General features: G+C 41.6%; 2 protein-coding genes across 3 annotated transcripts; one reads left to right on the forward strand and one right to left on the reverse strand.

Annotated features, from left to right (window-relative positions):
- Nucleotides 1-1,141: 1,141 nt before the first annotated feature.
- On the reverse strand, nucleotides 1,142-8,205 carry RSRP1 (arginine and serine rich protein 1). Of its 2 annotated transcripts, XM_035118294.3 has the most exons (6): nucleotides 7,892-8,205; nucleotides 6,489-6,547; nucleotides 5,177-5,773; nucleotides 4,556-4,700; nucleotides 4,052-4,095; nucleotides 1,142-2,316 (listed from the first exon to the last, which is right to left on the reverse strand). In XM_035118294.3, coding segments are annotated over exons 1-5 (876 nt in total). In that variant the 5' UTR covers nucleotides 7,966-8,205; the 3' UTR covers nucleotides 1,142-2,316; nucleotides 4,052-4,094. The 2 variants fall into 2 exon arrangements, with proteins under 2 accessions (XP_034974185.1, XP_034974186.1); XM_035118295.3 differs by lacking the exon at nucleotides 4,052-4,095.
- Nucleotides 8,206-10,372: 2,167 nt separating this feature from the next.
- On the forward strand, nucleotides 10,373-19,884 carry TMEM50A (transmembrane protein 50A). The gene is made up of 7 exons (XM_035118304.3): nucleotides 10,373-10,494; nucleotides 12,531-12,641; nucleotides 13,742-13,854; nucleotides 16,745-16,812; nucleotides 18,011-18,103; nucleotides 18,896-18,962; nucleotides 19,420-19,884. Exons 2-7 carry the CDS (start codon nucleotides 12,549-12,551, stop codon nucleotides 19,463-19,465), a joined length of 480 nt encoding a protein of 159 aa, XP_034974195.1. The 5' UTR covers nucleotides 10,373-10,494; nucleotides 12,531-12,548; the 3' UTR covers nucleotides 19,466-19,884.
- Nucleotides 19,885-19,937: the final 53 nt, after the last annotated feature.

A 19,937-nucleotide genomic window follows, 5' to 3' on the forward strand; every position in this document is an offset into this window, starting at 1 on the left:
AGGTGACAAATTCAGTGCCTCAATGGGGGATGGGTTGCCAACAACCTGGGTTCCTTTATCTTCAGGACAAAGTGAACTGAAAACTCTCTAGATCAGTGTGGTCCAACACGTGGGCCGCAGGCTGCCAGGGCTCTGGAGTAGTGGTGTAAGCATGGGTGGTCCTGAGACAGCAAGCAGCTACTGCAGGAGCCACCCGGCACCAAGAGGATGGGCGTCAGCTGGGCTTGGGGCAGCAAATAGTGAACTGACACAGGAGTGCAGTTGGGCACTGCAAAGCGCCCTCACAAGACAGCTCATGGAGCTGGGTGCTTTGGCTGCATTGCTTATCTCCAATGTAAATAATGGGGAGCCTGGGGAGGGTGGGAGGCGAGAGGTCAATTGGGCAAGGTGCTGGTGGAGCAGGCAGAAAAAAACCATGGGCTGCTAGGTACTGTGGGGAAAAACCATTTGATTTTCTTCGGATGTGCTTTTACAAGACAGAATATAGACCAAAGGATTGTTTTTAGCAGCCAACCATAACAAATTTCTTTTCCAGGTTGGTTTTGATGAAGTAATGACATAAGACATCTTCACAATATTTGCAGATTCAGCTTCATAGCAGAATTTTGAATAAATGTTAACATTCAAAATGCCTTAGGCACCAGTGTCAAACTCAGTTAAGAGGGCATAGTTCTCCACCTTGCAAATACCAGTAATTTTGCTTTCAAGTTCCAAAGCAATTTTTATTTGAAGTGGTAGTACAAAAGTTCACCTGCTCTGTTATGTCTTTGCTTTTAATAAAGGGACTTACTTTCCAAGACAGCAGGTGATTCAGCCTGGATGTCGTACAATTCAGGCAATGCTGGCTACAGTAGAGGCCTGGAAATAAACACTGTAACTCACAGCAAAACCCTCAAAGCTTCCAGTAGATGGTGCTAGCATTACACAATCTCAGCCCTTGACCATTACCTTAGCTGCAGTGGATGTTAGGTTGGTTGTTTTGTATTTTGTTGACAAAATTTACAGAACAATCTGCCTCATTTTCAGGTACCAAAATTATGAGGAAAAGTGCAACATGCTCATGCTTCTTTGGCCTGGAACATCCCATTCACTTTTGTTAAGTATAAATGCTCAGAAATAGCACACAATTATTCAGGAAAGGTTTATTTAAAAGTTTTTATTTTATACATGTAGTCCAGTTTTATGCATATTAAATGAAAGGTGCTGCTTGTGCAAGTGATCTTATCTCTAGCTTTTAGGTCAAGTCACAAAATCTAGCTTTCTCCTTAAATGTCATACGAACTAATCACATTTAGCAATAGCAACACATCCATACAATATAGGGATTACCTAATACCTACTTTCATTTGACATCAACTTTGCCCCAACCAGCCCTTTCTGCTTGAAAGGCAGTCTACTTAAATTCTACCTTAAGTTTGCATTATAAGCCTTTGGGGCAAACTACAAAAAAACCTGAATTTATTTATCTAGCACTAGGCTCTTACCAATTAGCAGTTAACATGCACAAGCTCAGAAGGTCATAGCTGACATTGCAAATGTTTTACTTCTAACTAAAAGTGCAGGCATGAGAGCAATTATGCTGGTTCCATAACAAGACAGCAGACAAAAAATATTTTAACCTTGTGCAACCGAAAATTCAACATTTTGCCACTTAAAGAGCACAAGTAGAATTTTCTTTGCTTATCCTTCTGCCACTTGCAAAATATGGTGGTGTTCAGGTTAAGTAGGAATGTGGGAAGCTACACAAGCTAAATGAATTACCACCAGGAGCCATAAATCACACTTTTTAAAGTGTTGACTTAAAAAGTATTAAAGTGTAGAAAAAATGATTTTATATGTAGTACAGTAATTAAGCTACACTCACATTAAACACTAGAAGTTGCTACATGACTCACAAGGAGAAAAGTTACCCACCTGTAATTTAGTCTATTACAGCCACATGAAAAGTTATTTACAAAAATGTAAGATTCCAACCTGTAATTTCTGGACCTCTATATAACTCCCATAGTATATCTGGAAAATAAACCAAATCTCAAATTAATACAGTTTTAAGCATTTTGTATTTAAACCCTGAATTTTGAGAGGATTTCAAACCCCATAATGCCTGAACAGCTCAAACAGAACATGGGTACTGGCATGCTCTAGAGGATGTACTTTTAGGTGAAATGTTATGGAACATAACATTTTCCTCATTCCCAACAGGAATCCATTGACCAGATGGGGTCTCTTTTTTCTTGTCTTTTCTTGGGGACAGTGTGGCGTCTTTAAAAGGAACAGTTGCTGGTTTTAGGGCCAGTGACCCTGCCACAATGCATTCTGAAAAATAAAATTAACATAAATTGTAAGATGTAATCTAATTAGAACAATGTATGAAGACACACAGAGCTGCTTAAAGATCAACTCCTGTGCAAACTTCCATACTTGAATCTTTAAAGCTCATAGGTAAGGACTAAAAAGTTCAATTCCTATTAGAGCACTCTCCCTATTGCTACCTGTCCTATGCTTCTAAGCCAGGCATAGACAAATTCTGTCCCTCCAGATGTCCCTCCCACTACAATGCCCATCATCCCTAGCTAACAGGACCAGTGGTCAGGGATGATGGGAATTGTAGTCCCAAACATCTGGAGGGCCGAAGTTTGCCTATGCCTGTTCTAAGCAGATTTAAAGCTGAATTATCTGTAACTGGGATAGGGAACAAGTAGTCCTCCAGATGTGAAGATTATAACCTGCATAATCCCTGTTCACTGGCTGAGACTGAATATGGAATTAAACAGTATCTGGAGGGTCAGTTTCTCTAGCCCCACTCTTAATGTTTGTGATGTTTTACACAATCCATATTAAAACATCTAAACATAGATCATATATCAGAAATAAAATCTCCACAAAAATCCTTTATCACAATGTGCACCTTATTAGTAGAGATGTAGGATTTATTTTTCCAGACCCCATACCAATTCTGTCTTTTGTTAATATATTTAAGCTTTCACATGAAAGGTTGGAAGCATGTTTTTATTTTGAAGGAAGAACCACTTAACTCACGTGTACTTGCTTCTGAATAGAACTGTAAACTACACACTCTCTCTCTCTCTCTCTCTCTCTCTCTCTCTCTATATATATATATATACACATTCAATTTCTTGATCTCAGGGGTACAAGAAAGGCCATGTCCCACACTGTAGTACTAGTCTCAGATCCCCTTTTTGTTATTTTTTCTGGATTGTTCAAAGGGAAGGTCTATTTTAAACCAATGGCTGATCACATAGCTCATAGTAAAGAACAAAATATGTTCTAATACACTACAGCTGTAATCCTAAATTTGCGTATCTGAAAATAACCTACAATAAAGCTATCAGGCTTTAAAATAAACATGGTTAGGATCACTCAAAGTATACACCTTTGGTTGATTTGTATCTAGGCGCACCCCCTCCCCATTACAATTTTCCAGGGCGTGTGGGGAGCAAACACATGAAGAGAAGGCTCGCCGCTACAAGTTCTCTTCACATTACTTGGAAAGCAATGATGAAACAACAGAGAGTGCAACAAAAAGTGTGGGACTAACAGGCTTTCCCCTGCTCTTTCCTTCAATGTGAAGCATGAATGCCTACTAAAGAGGGGACTTCATCTTTGCTGTTTTCAGAAAATATTGTGTATAACCTTGTCCATTCCTTAATGCTGTGTTCACTAGATAATTTGGAAGATGAATTGATGAAGTGTAATATTTTTTATCAAAATAATTGTTACATCATTAACTCCTACATATCAGCTTCATAGAGATTAGAAGATCTTGTTTGCAAGTGAAGACCCTATTCTTCTGATCTCCCCCTTCACATTTGGGAGAGCTGCCAATACCATTTTATAGTTGTCTGAATTCTTGCTTAACTTAGAAATGGAACAAGCCCCTGATATTTCACAGTGAGTACCACAGGTTTTCATTTGTGTAAAAACTTTCTAATCTTCTGGGAAATGCGTAATACAATACAGCTTTTGCTAACTTGGCTTTTATTTCCCTCCCCTAAGTTAGCTCAGCTACAGCCCATAATCACTTAGTTACCACCAGATTTTCTTCATCAGTGCTGGAGACCATATTCATGATTTCTATAAGACAGAAATAAAGCATGTAAAATGCGCTGCGTGTCCAGATAAAGAATTTCTGGAAACTTTTTGTTGCATCACAATTTGACAGGTATTAGAACACCATTTGAAATTTAACATCCATATAAATTAGCCTTATCTGGGTCAGCAAAACGTATGAAAAAGAACCCCATCCAGTAAATTGAAGAGCTAGTAAAATACATAATTCATTTTATTATTTAATCATTAGGAAATCTCAGAACGTTTTCAAAGAGCCCAGATGTTTAGGATTACTTGGTAACTTTACCTCAACAGGCGAAGATTTGACATCTGCCATTTGGTTTCCAAACTTGAAAAATACTAACTACATTTTGAAAATATTTTCAAATATTTATTTTCAAATGATGAAACAAGGCTAACTCTATTTTTTGATGTAGTTTTTCAAAGCATTTAGTTTTGGCATCTGAATAACCATTTCACTTACCATTTTACACTCTCCTCATCTGGCTTTCTGCTTTCACTTTCTTTTGATTTTGTACCAATTTTCAAGCTGGCTGGCAGGACCACATTGTCTGTCCCCAAAGTTTTTGCTGCATTGGCCTTTGCGATTTCCAGTAGCTCTCTTTTTTCTAAAACAAATATAGAACAGCAGGTACTCAGCACTCTAGGTGATATGGGTTTAAAATGCAATAGAAAACTAACTGAAAGCACACAAAAAAGGAATTCAGGCAAGTTCCACAGTGCAAGATAAAGGAAAGTTAGTGATGATTGAGCAGAAAAGCGGAATTTATACTTGGGGGTAGGGGTAATTTTCAAAGACGGTACACTGAAGAATTGAGACAGTGACTTCCCAAACACATCAAGTGATTCTACAACCAACTAAATATGAACACAGGAACTGAACTGAACCGAACCGAATCACAGTAACTTCAATGTACAGCTATTCTTGGAGAAGAAATCTCTACTTCTATCAGTTAATGAAAGTACAGCAAAAGTTTCTAGGCAGGACTTTTTAAACTAAGATGTGATATATTTTTTCTATAGCAAAGTTTGAAAATATCTTAGTATGTTTCTGCACCAATATAGATTGATGACCTGCCAATACCTTTTTCAGTCAAGCGAAGAGGGGTTCTACTGCGAGATCTTGATCGAGAACGGCTTCTCCAGCTTCTATAAGCCTCAGGATATATGGTTCTTCCAAATCCATAGTATCTTCTGCTTCTTGACCTGCTTCTAGAGTAAGATCTTCTATAGCATGGTCTTCCAGGAGACCTACTCCGTGATCTGTATCTTGGAGGAGAGCGACGGTATCGCCTATGGTATCTAGGATGGTATCTTTCTCGGTATTTGTAGCTACGTGATCTTGACCGGCTTCTGGAATAAGATCTTGAATACCTTCTGCACCTCCAAGAACAATTCCTTTTAGCACGTAATCTTGATCTGCTTCTTGAACTACTCCAGCTTCTGGAGGAAGAGGAAGTACTCGAACTTGATCTTGTGGAGTAAGATGACCTGCTAGATGATCTTGAAGAAGATCTTCTGCTACAGCTGCTCCTTGACCTTGAACGAGACCTTTCTTTTGGTGAACTCAAAGTCAAGTCATCCATAAAGACTGTCATCTCATCTGTCTTCTTGCTAGATCTCTGCTTTTCGGTATTTTTCAAACTTGCGCCTTCTACTTTCTGTTGCCCAGTTCCCGTTCCTTTGTTTAGGGGAGGGAGGGATAGATGGAAGTTTTGATTTAAAACTTCTGCTATTGTGAACTATAACAATGTCATAACTGCATAATGTTTCTTCCAAGTCAACTCAGAAGCATTATTAAAAACCTTATGCCTCAAAGATTTTAAGTGGCTCAGATCTTTCATTTGACAGCCATAGAACCTCCTTTCAAACAAAAATGCTCGAATCCTAGAAATTAATGCTCCACTCACATCACAGAACGGTCAAATTAGTATTCTGAGCCACTATGGAGCTGGAGGCATTCAACTGTATGCAATATAAAGTATTTAACAATCAAGATGGCTGCTGTTATATAACAGCAGCCATTTTAGTTACAATACACTGGATCTATCATAGTAGGGTATAATCACTCCTGTTTCCAAACCGCTTTTGTTCTATGATCCTGCTCTCTTCATTAAGAGTTTGATTTATTAATTTGTGTTTATTAATAATCAAAGCAAAAATATTGACTGTACTGTATTACTACCACAAAATATGAAAAATATTCTAATGCCTTAAATAGAGGAATATTTATCACTAGCAAACCATAGAGGAAAGAGGTTCTGTCTGGAGCCTTGAATCACCTAATTCAGCAAGTACCTTTGAATTGCAGACAACTAATTAAATGGGGTGAAAACATTTTAGATATAAAACATAATCAGCCAAACACTACGCATACATTCCCATAAACAACATACCAATGGGTGCTGAAAAACTCCCATTCTGCTCAGGACTTCCATGGTTCTGCTGTGGATTCCTATGAAAAAGAGTTGCAACCATTCAGTCAGTTCTTTTTTAAAATAAATTTTATTAGAATTAAGAAGAGCTACAAGATTATCTTTCAGTCCGTTCTACAGAAAAATTATTATTTTCTGAGGTCCTTCCCCTGCAATATGGGCATAATATTGAGCGACTACTGTGAATGTGATGCACTTTCAACACACTCAGAAAGTGTTAGGATCAAGTTACTAGTCTTTCTCTAAGCATTTTTACTCCCACCTTCAACAGTGCTTACTTATTTTTAATCACACACTGTAGAATTTTACTTTCTCAAAAAGCCTCCTTAACAGAAACCAGATTTTACTGGACTTTTCAAAAAAAAGGACTCATGGTGCACACAGTATGCAAGTGCCTAAAAAATAGCACAATCCTGCCAATGCCAACCACCACTGAACCCTGTTGATTTCAAAGGAAGCATTCAAGAACATTCTCAAGACCAGTTTGGACATTTATTTTTGGGAAACATACATGGGATTCGGCTGTTTCTGACAGCTTATTGTTCTAATTTTGGGGGGATATGGAAAAACTAGACTGCCCTTGTGAGCTCTCATGGTAGTTTACACAGAAGACACGTTTGTCCAAAAACATGCTTGACAGCATAAATTACTACATTGCTTCATGCAGTAGACTAGGGCAGCTTACAAATTAGTTATTAGCTGTAATCCAACGTGTGCACTCCCCCCCCAATTCCACTTAAAGCTGGCAGCCTTTTCCCAAGCCCTTTATTATCTTTCGCAAAGTGCCACACCCGTAGGTGTGAGCCCTACTGAAGGAAACAGGGTTTTGCTTAATTCTGAATAATTATGGGCACGACTGCATTGCTTGCATACAAGGATTTTAGAGTCTCAAAACGGATTATGGGAAAAGGAAGCAACAAACGGAGGGGGGGGGACGCCAAGGGCAGGAAGGAATGACCCTGATCAACTACAATTACTTCCTTGGTTTTGTTCGGTTACAATTCCGAAAAAGTTAAAGAAATGCTACACCACAAAAGTGAGTTTTGAAGCAAAGAGGGCTGGCACCACAATCCGACGAGGATACTCTTCGTATACCTACAGAAGCTTCACTTTAAAGTTGTTGGGGTTTTTTACCTATCGGTTGTCGTGAGCCATATCACCCTTAGCCTTCCTCCCACCAATAATAGCTTTATTTGTTACGGGTTTTTCACCTCCCCCCCCCCCGCCCTTCAAGTAGCTCTGGATGGCAAAACTCGTGTTAGCAGCCGACTGCCTCCAGAATCTCCTTCAATTAGCCCCGCTTCGCCTCGCAGCCTTCCCCTCCCCACGCGAAAAGAGAGAGAAAAAAATCGTTTCAGACTCACTGGTACCAGGCGGATGGGCCCTGGCTTTGTGGTGGTGCCTGAGGGGAGAGCCCACCTTCGTTGGTAACCGCCATGACCGGAAGAAGAAAAGGAAGGGAAGGCGCCGAAAGAACAAAAATATGCTTGGAAATCTCCACAAAAAGCCGGGGCTGGTAATAAAGCTCGCTCGGTTTTCTCTCAAATATGTCGTCAGACGCGTTTTTTAATAATCAAAAAAATCACAGAGCCACCCCCCGAACAACAAACCGCGTTAAAATCGCTCCACAGTCAACAGCCGCCGCCAGGTCCACCGGCCTGTTATGGCGCCCAAGACCAAATGAAATGGCGCAGAAGCTTCCAGATCCTCAACCGACGAAGGGAGGGGACAGAAGGAGGAGGGATGTGTTTGTAACGCGACATTGGCGCTAGTGCGCAGGCGTAGTTCGGGATTGAGGGTGGGGCATAGAACACTGGGCGGTAGCCATAGAGACCGGGAGGCGGCTCCTCCGCCCGAATCTTCCATGGTACAGTGAGCTTTAACTGGGCAATATGGCAGGGTTGTAAGGCGCCTTCAGCCTCATCTCCGATCTGCGCGCTTTACTTTGGTTGTACATCCTGGACAGAAGCCATATCGAACAGTTTGGGCCTTACCTCCGACTAACCGTGTACTCGCACGCTTCAGTTTCCACCCCCTATAGCAGTGATGGCGAACCTATGACACGCGTGTCAGACGTGACACGCAGAGCCCTCACTGCTGGCACGTGCCCCATCGGCCCATTCATGCTGTTGTTGTTGTCCCCCCCCCATTTGTTCTCCCACTCCTCCTACAGCTTGTCTCCACTAGAGCTTGTCTCTGCTCTTAAAACCTAGATCCTTTTGTTGTTGTTGTTGCTGGTAGCCAGAGATTGATTTTTTAACCCGTTCTGTGCTGGGTTTTTTGGCACTTTGGCAGACTATGTCAATGCTGCGTGTTAGTTCCAGCGAAGGTATTATTCGTCATTTATTTCTGTTCTCTTCCCCCCCCAAAAAAAGCACAGCAGCTTTGGGGCATCCCCCCCAGAAGCAAAGCAACTTTTGCATCCCCCCCCAAAAAAACCTCCAAAACTTTGGTCAGCAGCTCCCCCCAAAAAGCTCAAGAACTCTGGGCACTTTGTGATAAATAAGGGTTTTTTGGTTTGGTTTGGTTAAATAATTAGTTTTTGGTTTATTAAATACAGTTATATATTACAAGTATACATTTTTGTTATTTAAACTATAAATATCGCAAAATTGTGTTTTTTTTCCTCAAAGTGACACACCACCAGAGTTATGCTCTGTTTTTTTGGCGAATTTTGACACACCAAGCTCAAAAGGTTGCCCATCACTGCCCTATAGTATACATATCGAAATTGTGTGTTTCAGGTTATAAATTCCTAGCTCGGATGGCTCGTCTTCATATGAGAATTAGACTCATGAAGGAGGCGGCTATCCATGGCTGCTAGCCAGGATGCCGATGCTCTGTCTCCACGATCGGGGAAAGTAATGCTTCGGAATACCAGTTGCTGAACAGGATTTTGGACTAGATGGGCCGTTGGCCTGATCCAACAGGCTCTTCTCCTGATGTTAGCTTATTGATGTAGTGGGACAAGACAAAAGCTACGTTTTGTTTTGCGAAGTTAGTCAATGTAATAAATACATCATTTTAGTGCACACGAAAGCTCATACCAAAATAAAAACTTAGTTGGTCTTTAAGGTGCTACTGAAGGATTTTTTTTATCATTTTAGTGGTTAACTGCATCCTTCCGCGACCCAGAGCAAACTTGTCCGAAGTGCTATTTTCACACTTAAAAATTCAGCAAACACACAAGGGGAGCAAACCTAGGCATGAATGTATACCCGCTCCTCCTGTGCATCTACATGATTACTATTCTGGCTCGATTCAGATATTATTTTCATATTTTACCGGCATAACGCTGCTTTTTTAGTTGGAAGACCTATGTTTGAAAGAGCGTGAACTTTTATTTATACCCCTTGGGTTGGGGAAAGAGATGCTGGTACCAAATCGTGCCGCGATAAAGCCCTGGCTTTACTCCGAAAGAACAAGGCGCAAGCGCGCCCACCCACCTTCACCAGACACCAGTCTTGTCCCCGGTTTATATAAGCGCACGAGCAAGCCTTCGCTGCGCGGTCAACGTTTCACCACGCTAAAACCCCGATAAAGCAAGGTTGCTCATTTATCTGCATGATTGCGAGTTTTGAAAAGTAAAACGTTAATAAATATACACTTCCTTCTTTTTTAAAAAGCAATGCCGCCTTCCCATTTGGAATCAAGCGCAACCAGCTCCGAGGCAGTAACATTTGCGATCATGAAAGAGCACCAATGCGCATGAGCGGACTTAGCTGCTCCCTTTTTTTGTACGAGCTCAGCCATTACCGTCGCAGCGCCTGCGCAGTATAGACGCCTTTTCCGTAGCTTCGGCCTTTTCAGCATCCGGGTCCTAAGCCCGTGTCTTTGTTTACTTGGTACGGAAAGGGGCGGTTCGGCTTTCTCTCCGCTGGAGGCGAGTCGGTCAGCTGAGGCAGGGCATCTGCGGCGGCGGCTTTTTCCTTCGAGCCGGTTGTCTCGAGAGCGCTTCTGCGGCGAAGTAAGTGCGGACGGGGCACCCACCCGCCCCATCCCGTCGCTGGGGCGGGTGGGGCGGCCAGGAGGGAGACGGTAGCTGCGTCTCTCGCGGGCAGCCGCTGGGCCCACAGGGGTGTGTCGGGCTGGGGATCGGGCGGGGAGCGCCACCGTGCAGCGCTGAGGCTCAGCTTCTTTATTCCAAGCCTCAATAAGTTCAATGGGACTCCATCCTCGGGAAGTGTGTTTCGGGCGACGGCCTTCCATCAGTTTCCCCCTCGCCTTCTGTTTCATTAGGAAGTCGATTCCGTGGGATTTGCTCCCGAGGAAGCGCATTTTAGACCGCATCCTTCCCAGAGCTGGGCCACCCAGCCTCCAAACTGGCCGTTGCCATCCACTTTACTTAGAGGAAAGCCTCACTTAATTCAGTGGGGTTTACTCGTGAGGAAATGCGTTTTCCATAGCAGCCTTCCTGGAGCTGGTCTGTCCAGCCTTCCAAATTAGCCATCCCCATCTCTTTTGCACTGAATTCAGTGGGGTCTGTTCCTCAAAAAGTACATTTATGGCAGTAGCCTTCCTGTCAGTTTTACTCACAAGCCCCATTAAAATCAGTGGGATGTGCTCCTCAGGAAGTGGATTTAGAGCAGCAGCTTAGAGACTTGGATTGGGTATCTAGCCATCATTTGGCCAGTACCATCCTCTTTACTCTGAGAAATAGATCCCTTTCAGTTGAATGGGATTTGTTTCCCAGCCTTAATAGAGCCTTTGTTTGGATTGATCTGCCACCCATCAATTAGCCAGTTTCATCTATTTTGGATGACTTTCTGTTTGCCACCTCTGACCCATAATATGATCTCTGGGATTTGGATGGCACAGGGACTACCAGGATGAAAGCACTTCCCCTGCAAGAGGGTGTGTGGCAGAAGATATCCAGCTCCATCTAATTCTAGAGATTTGTATACACCTCTAGTAGGTTCTCTGGCTGACCTGCAGGTTAAATCTTGGTAAATTTGCTCCAGTATGTTCAAGGTTATTGAATTTTAAGAAGGTGTGCACAGAACTGCCCTGCACACACTTTCTTGGGAGGAAGCTTCCTTCAACACAGGGATGGTGGCATGGGTGTTGCCAGGATTTTTTCGGGGGGGGGGGGCAGAACTGGCATGATGGGTCAGCTAAGTATTTCCATAGTTTTACTTGGTGGGGCGAGGGGAGCTGCCCCTCCTTGGCTACGCCCATAGATGGTGGGAATTGGAATCTCAGCACTATCTGGAGAGCATCCAATTAGGGAAGGCTGAACTTACTACAAACTATTGCTTTGATAGCTCCATGGGGTCACGAAGAGTCGGACATGACTAAACGACTATACAACAACAAAAATTGCTTTGATGAGGTTAATTCTCAGTTATGGTGTCTGGGTGGTGGATGTTTAGTCATTTAGTCGTGTCTGACTCTTCGTGACCCCATGGACCAGAGCAGCCTGATTATTAATGTAATATAACTAAGAATTGCCAGACAAGCACAGGGCAAGGTAGCTGTGTCTTGCCTGTACAGATCCAGGTCCTTTCATCCATCCCCTGCTCCTGTGTGCAGTGCAGTACAGTAGAATCCTTCTCACTTCTTCTTTAAACAACTAGTATATTTCCCCATCCCTTGTTGAAAGGATACCTCTTTGGAATTCAGCTTTCTAGATGTGAGGCTGTCTTGCTTGGTTTTCTGGCTATCCTTGATTGCAAGTGAAGTATTAACTTCCTTTGGAACATTTGAACATTGCATTTCTCACATCCCTAGCAGTATTTCAGCTACATTTGTGTGCTGCTTTTGTGTCTATTTCCTTATGTGTCTGATTTTATCTTTTATTCTCTTACTGATATTTGTAACATTGTGTTGTTGTTTTTAAAAATGGTTTAATGTATTTTTAGAAATGTCTTTGAGATTTATTTGTAAATGGTAAGTGATATAAAATAAGTTTAAATAAATTCTTCTCACTTCAAATGCAATTATTACATTTAAAGCCACACACCTAAACAGAAGTTGAGAAACAAATTTCATTTTCTCTCCTAGGTTTTCCAAAACTCCAATATGTCTGGGTTCCTTGAAAACATGAGATGTTCTGAGTGTGTTGACTGGGGAGAAAAACGAAATACAATAGCTTCTATTGCTGCTGGAGTGCTGGTATGTATACTTAAATCTCTTGTTTGTATTTCTGTTTTTCTTAAGTCTTGCTGTGTTGGATCCTCCTCATTTGTAAATTTGTGCATGTTAAAAGCCCACTTTAGTTTAATTGAATAAAGTTGTGCATATAGAGTGATACATTACAAATAGGTAGCTCTGTTGGCATACTGTACTATATTAAAAACAAGAAAGCATATTGTACCTTAAAGTGTACCACTTCTATGGTGACTAGAACCTGTTTTGTCAAATGCAGTAAGTGGTTTTGTTGGCAGATATAAAGTTACATACATGTGTACAAAAGAGACAGAAAGGGCATAGTACAGGCATCCCCAAACTTCGGCCCTCCAGATGTTTTGGACTACAATTCCCATCATCCCTGACCACTGGTCTTCTTAGCTAGGGATCATGGGAGTTGTAGGCCAAAACATCTGGAGGGCCGCAGTTTTGGGATGCCTGCCATAGTATACAAGAGGAACCGTATGTGACAACATTAGAAGAAGCCTAAATGTGTACAGGGTAAGACTAGAAACCCATTCTCACAGTAGTAATTGGTGATGACTGTCTCTGTGGAAATTTAACACCTGTAGCAAAAAAGAAACCAGCTTCAGTTAAACTGAAACTAAAAAGAATCAAATCTGATATTTCTAGTTCACCAGTTCCATACTAGAGCTTCTAGGACAGGGGTCCCCAAACTAAGGCCCGGGGGCTGGATGCAGCCCAATCGCCTTCTAAATCCGGCCCGCAGACGGTCCGGAAATCAGCATGTTTTTACATGAGTAGAATGTGTCCTTTTATTTAAAATGCATCTCTGGGTTATTTGTGGGGCATAGGAATTCGTTCATATTTTTTCCAAAATAGAGTTCGGCCCCCCACAAGGTCTGAGGGACAGTGGACTGGCCCCCTGCTGAAAAAGTTTGCTGATCCCTGTTCTAGGATCTTTTTATTGAATTTTACTTTGTGGTTGACTGAGCATCAGAACGTCCTGGGCAACTGAAATGTTTTGCCACCGGTTTCTGATTGTTGCCATTATTGATGTCTGATAGTAGCTTTACAGCAACATTGTATTGAAGGTCATGTTGGAAACTTTTGTGTTCAAATAGTTCTTTACAGGTTGGTGGATTATCATAGATGCAGCTGTTAAATATCCACATTCAGATGACTTCAACCATTCATACCATGCTTGTGGAGTAATAGCTACAGTTGCATTCCTAATGTAGGTACTACTAATATTCTTACAGGATTTGAATAAGAATGCATATTGTAAAAATGCCAGCTGGATTTCTTATACTTAATTAATTATTAATACTTGCTTTGACTTATAAAATGAACCCATTACTTGTTGATATAGATTATGGGATATAGGTTCCATTGAAGCCTTTGTCACTTACAAGCATGCAACAGGGGTGGTTTATGTTTTGTTTTATCCTAGAACAGCACAGCTTTACCTTCCACTTTATAGCTTAATGAGGTTCCATGGTGACCCATAGTGTCTGTCTTGATTATATCAGAATGTAGTGTGATCTGCATTGTCTCTATACTGGCATTATGCAATCTTGAGTAAGAAACTCCAAGACTGCTTGCTTGACTATGGAGGGGTGTGTGTGAATGAATTAGGTCTCCTCTGGAGGAGGGATGGGAGAGCCAGCTGTATGTCATCTACCCTCCTCCCAACCTCTAAACTGTATTTAAGCCAGGCTCCTTTGGGTGCAGCAAGACCAGTACCAGAAATTTCATTGTCAGTTAACACTGGTTTTGCTTATTATTTATGTACTTAAGATAGATTGTGTTGTGTTTTTTTGTTTAGGAAGATTGAGTTTATTGCGTTTGCTAAATTGTTGATTTTTATCATTTTTTAATTTACTGACATGTTCTGTATTTTATATATTTGCATTTCTGTTGTTGTTTAGTCGTGTCCGACTCTTCGTGACCCCATGGACCATAGCACGCCAGGCACTCCTGTCTTGCACTGCCTCCCGCAGTTTGGTCAAACTCATGTTCGTAGCTTCGAGAACACTGTCCAACCATCTTGTCCTCTGTCGTCCCCTTCTCCTACCGGTAGTGCCCTCAATCTTTCCCAACATCAGGGTCTTTTCCAAGGATTCTTCTCTTCTCATGAGGCGGCCAAAGTATTGGAGCCTCAGCTTCACGATCTGTCCTTCCAGGGAGCACTCAGGGCTGATTTCCTTCAGAATGGAGAGGTTTGATCTTCTAGCAGTCCATGGGACTCTCAAGAGTCTCCTCCAGCACCATAATTCAAAAGCATCAATTCTTCAGCGATCAGCCTTCTTTATGGTCCAGCTCTCACTTCCATACATCACTACTGGGAAAACCATAGCTTTAACTATACGGACCTTTGTCGGCAAGGTGATGTCTCTGCTTTTTAAGATGCTGTCTAGGTTTGTCATTGCTTTTCTCTCAAGAAGCAGGCGTCTTTTAATTTCGTGACTGCTGTCACCATCTGCAGTGATCAAGGAGCCCAAGAAAGTAAAATCTCTCACTGCCTCCATTTCTTCCCCTTCTATTTGCCAGGAGGTGATGGGACCAGTGGCCACGATCTTGGTTTTTTTGATGTTGAGCTTCAGACCATATTTTGCGCTCTCCTCTTTCACCCTTATTAAAAGGTTCTTTAATTCCTCCTCGCTTTCTGCCATCAAGGTTGTGTCATCTGCATATCTGAGGTTGTTGATATTTCTTCCGGCAATCTTAATTCCGGCTTGGGATTCATCTAGTCCAGCCTTTCGCATGATGAATTCTGCATATAAGTTAAATAAGCAGGGAGACAATATACAACCTTGTCGCACTCCTTTCCCAATTTTGAACCAATCAGTTGTTCCATATCCAGTTCTAACTTTAGCTTCTTGTCCCACATAGAGATTTCTCAAGAGACAGATGAGGTGATCAGGCACTCCCATTTCTTTAAGAACTTGCCATAGTTTGCTGTGGTTGACACAGTCAAAGGCTTTTGCATAGTCAATGAAGCAGAAGTAGACATTTTTCTGGAACTCTCTAGCTTTCTCCATAATCCAGCGCATGTTTGCTATTTGGTCTCTGGTTCCTCTGCCCCTTCGAAATCCAGCTTGCACTTCTGGGAGTTCTCGGTCCACATACTGCCTAAGCCTGCCTTGTAGAATTTTAAGCATAACCTTGCTAGCGTGTGAAATGAGCGCAATTGTGTGGTAGTTGGAGCATTCTTTGGCACTGCCCTTCTTTGGAATTGGGATGTAGACTGATCTTCTCCAATCCTCTGGCCATTGCTGAGTTTTCCAAACTTGCTGGCATATTGGGTGTAGCACCTTAACAGCATCATCTTTTAAAATTTTAAATAGTTCAGCTGGAATATCATCACTTCCACTGGCCTTGTTATTAGCAATGCTTTCATCTTGGGTGGCCCTGCATGGCATAGCTCATAGCTTCTCTGAGTTATTCAAGCCCCTTCGCCACGACAAGGCATTGATCCATGAAGGGGTTTCATTTCTAATGCTCTGTATTTCAAGGTTTTGGATCTCTCTTGTGAGCTGCTTTGGGCACAGCACATTGTGCAAAAGCAGCATATCAATCGGTCCTAGGAGGGGGTGGTCAATTGTGTTAAGATTCCTGAGCTGTGAAGCTTTAGTCTTCTGTGTTTGATTGTACACATTGAAATTTTGAGAATAACTGCAGGCTTGTAGGCAATTGATTTGCAGATGTGATTCCTACTTCAGTGATAAGATTCCCACTTAGTACTTGACTAATCTGTTTTGAGCTGCTTGAATTGTTCTTCAAAACAGCTGATTCCCAAATGCAAGGTAGTATTGAGTTATATGGAGAATTACTGTCATTACTTCATAGAAGGCTGGTATAGCATAGCAGGTAAGAGTCTGAGTTACAGAGCAAGAAGACTCTATCTTGAGTATGTCATGAATTCACATGAATTCTACCTTGAGTATGTCATGAGGTCACATTAGGCAAGACCCACACTGTAGTATGGATATAATACTGCCACCCTTGCTGTGTTGCTGTAGGTATGCTAAAGGATAATGCATGTGAAGCAGATTGTAATGCTAAACAGTTCTATACAAATGCCAAGTACCTGAATGTGATACGTTATGTTCTTATTAATGAAGGATCAATGCAGTATCCAATGGACAAGTGCGTGGGGACAGTTACAGTGAAGGTTGCCTTGGGCAAACAGGTAATCTTAACAAAAATTATAGCAAAGTGTGTGGGTGTATGAGAGAGCGAGTGCTTGGCTAGGGGTGGGCAATATCTGGTTTTCAACATCACAATATATCACCAGCTAAATATAACAATATCTCAAGATATCAAGATATATATCTGCAGCAGCAGAGGGCCTTGATGAGGCTCCCTGTGGCGGGCCTTAAAATGTAAGGAAGTAGTAGATTTAATAAAAATATTAAATAACCATCCATATAATATATTTAAGATATTTTCAACTAGGACCCAGGTGGCGCTGTGGTTAAACCACTGAGCCTAGGGCTTGCTGATCAGAAGGTCGGCGGTTCGAATCCCTGTGACGGGGTGAGCTCCCGTTGCTTGGTCCCAGCTCCTGCCAACCTAGCAGTTCGAAAGCACGTAAAAGTGCAAGTAGATAAATAGGAACTGCTACAGCGGGAAGGTAAACGGCGTTTCCATGTGCTGCTCTGGTTCCAGAAGCGGCTTTGTCATGCTGGCCACATGACCTGGAAGCTATACGCCGGCTCCCTCGGCCAATAATGCGAGATGAGCGCGCAACCCCAGAGTCGGTCACGACTGGACCTAATGGTCAGGGGTCCCTTTACCTTTACCTTTATCAAGATATATATCTGCAGCAGCAGAGGGCCTTGATGAGGCTCCCTGTGGCGGGCCTTAAAATGTAAGGAAGTAGTAGATTTAATAAAAATATTAAATAACCATCCATATAATATATTTAAGATATTTTCAACTAACTTCAACTAAGTGATATGTTTTGCTGTAAAGCACATCCCAAAATAGATGTGCATCGCAATTGCCATGAGTGCAATTTCTCAACAAATTATGTATGATTATGTATATCTTAATGCAGCCTTTCTGGTTAAGCAGGGATTTGAACCCAGATCTCCCTTGCCCCCACTCCACTGCACCAGGCTCTCAGAAGGGCTACTTTGGGGGACAGCAATGAAAAATGGTGTACGAAGTTTGTACATTTCGAAGTGTTGCACTTTCATAGCCATGACACATGGAGAGCATGCAGATGTTTCCTAATGCACATAGGCTTTAGGTAGTTCTGAAGGGACTGTTAATCTGTCCTCTTCATGTCACATATTGCCCATTATTTAAATAATAATATGTTATGAACAATGGAGCAGCTTGTTTTTAAAGCAATTGGTGTGGGTTTGTTTTTTCTTTTGCAGGTGCTCGCATCTGGCTGTTCATCGGATTTATGTTGGCATTTGGATCTCTGATTGCATCTATGTGGGTCCTCTTTGGAGGCTATGTTATTCAAGGTAGAGTATCTGTTAAAGGCAACCTTTAAAATTAGCACTTTAGCTTGTGCATATACATTTTAAATTGCAATCAGGTTAAGTGCAGAGACCTTGTCTCTTGCATTATGAACACTACCTATACCCTATAACAGGCTGCCTAAACCTCAGCCCTCCAGATGTTTTTGGCCTACAACTCCCATGATCTCTAACTAGCAGGACCGTTCTCATGGATGATGGGAATTGTAGTCTCAAAACATCTAGAGGGCAGAGTTTGAGGAAGCCTGCCCTATAATAATGAAAGTGTCTCTTATGTCACTATCCTACCTAAAAAAGGGGGGGAGGCGGCTTCTGTTTTCTCTCTCTTTTGGAGACTGAACTGTTGCTGCCTGTGGCACTGTCTTCTTTTTTCTGAAAGAATTTGTTAATAGTGGGCTACACTTAGAAGGCTTGTGAGTTTGCAGCCTGGCATAATGATTGATGCATAATTGAGTCTGATTAGGTTGGGAGATTGCTGAGAATCCTATGTATGGTACCTTCTTCTCTGTTAAAGAAAGGCTGGTATAAATGCAGTGAGGGATGGATGGGGAGCCTTTGTCCTTCCAGATGTTGTTTGACTACAGCTTCCATCAGCTGCAGTTAGTGTAGCCAGCAATCAAGAGATTAAGCAAGTTGCAGTCCCAACTGTATTAGGCAAGCCCTGCAAAACTTAACAAATCAATGAGCTGGTCATTGTGCTTTTTTGAGGGGTTGGGGGAGGCTACAAATAAACTCATGGACTTCAGATAAAAGACATTCTTTTTTCCCCCTTCCCAGACAAAGAAAAGATCTCTGTTTACCCTGGGATAGCAGTCTTCTTCCAAAATGCTTTTATATTCTTTGGGTAAGCATATTCTTCCATTCAATGGATTTGTTATTCTGTGTTTAAATCTCACATGCATGGAAGTTTAGTAGCTTGGACCACTGTCATTCATACCAAACCTACATGTTTAGGTCACGGAATAATAAAAAATAAGTAGATTTCAAATGGGTGAGCAGGACTGGCACAAGCACTGTTGCACCAAAACATCACAGAGCTAACACAGAGACGCATGAAAGCATCTTTTCCCCCCAATGCAGCCTTACTACCTGAATCCTAATCACACTTCCCTGAGAGTAAGTCTGGTTGATCTTTGTGGGACTTTGTTGTGATGAAAGATGCATAGGGCTGTCCTGTAGAAGACTATTTAAAATATTTTTATCTTGGCTTTCCATAAAATATTTTCAAGATACTGCTTTGCGTTGTTTGATGTGACAATTCCAACATTCTATGCAGTTAATCCTGTCTCTTTTGTTAACAGAGGCCTGGTCTTTAAGTTTGGTCGCACTGAAGATTTGTGGCAATAAGCAACAGAATGTGTCCTATTTTTAATTTCCCTCTCCCTTTTGTAAGCATTTGTGCTCTGGTATCAGTGAGGATGAAAACTGACGGCGCTTGAAATCATGAAATTTGTTTGTTTTTCATTCTCTTTGAGACTGTTTTCTACTCTTGGCTTCTGACATTAAATATGTAGCATGTGAACTAAAATGTAAAACTGAGAAAGAGATAACACTTATGAAGTCCCCTTCCTGACTGTTTTTATAAACGAATATTAAACAATGTAAATGCTTCTTTTACAGATCATATATATGTGGGGTGTGTGTGTGTGTGTGTCCTCACAGTATAACTTATTTTTGAAAATGGGATTATGACTGGCTTTGGAAGGTTTTCAAATGAAAGATGTTAATTCAGTGCATTAAAATGTAATACAAATGTACTAACATCATATTTGTTCTCTAGATTCATTAAGGCTGGCTTTCCAGCTGTGTTTGGGGTTCC

The sequence above is a fragment of the Zootoca vivipara genome, chromosome 6 (genome assembly GCF_965207765.1).
Source record: "Zootoca vivipara chromosome 6, rZooViv2.hap1.1, whole genome shotgun sequence".
In the NCBI taxonomy this organism is placed as follows: domain Eukaryota; kingdom Metazoa; phylum Chordata; class Lepidosauria; order Squamata; family Lacertidae; genus Zootoca; species Zootoca vivipara.

Excerpts from the sequence above, each read along its gene's own strand:
- RSRP1 (XM_035118295.3), bottom strand. The coding sequence starts at position 7,965 with ATGGCGGTTACCAACGAAGGTGGGCTCTCCCCTCAGGCACCACCACAA. Across the intron at positions 5,774-6,488 it reads GAGTTTTTCAGCACCCATTG|GAACGGGAACTGGGCAACAG; the intron begins GTATGTTGTTTA and ends CCCTAAACAAAG. Across the intron at positions 4,701-5,176 it reads TCTTCGCTTGACTGAAAAAG|AAAAAAGAGAGCTACTGGAA; the intron begins GTATTGGCAGGT and ends TATTTGTTTTAG.
- TMEM50A (XM_035118304.3), top strand. The coding sequence starts at position 12,549 with ATGTCTGGGTTCCTTGAAAACATGAGATGTTCTGAGTGTGTTGACTGG. Across the intron at positions 13,855-16,744 it reads GCTACAGTTGCATTCCTAAT|GATCAATGCAGTATCCAATG; the intron begins GTAGGTACTACT and ends TTATTAATGAAG. Across the intron at positions 16,813-18,010 it reads AGGTTGCCTTGGGCAAACAG|GTGCTCGCATCTGGCTGTTC; the intron begins GTAATCTTAACA and ends TTTCTTTTGCAG.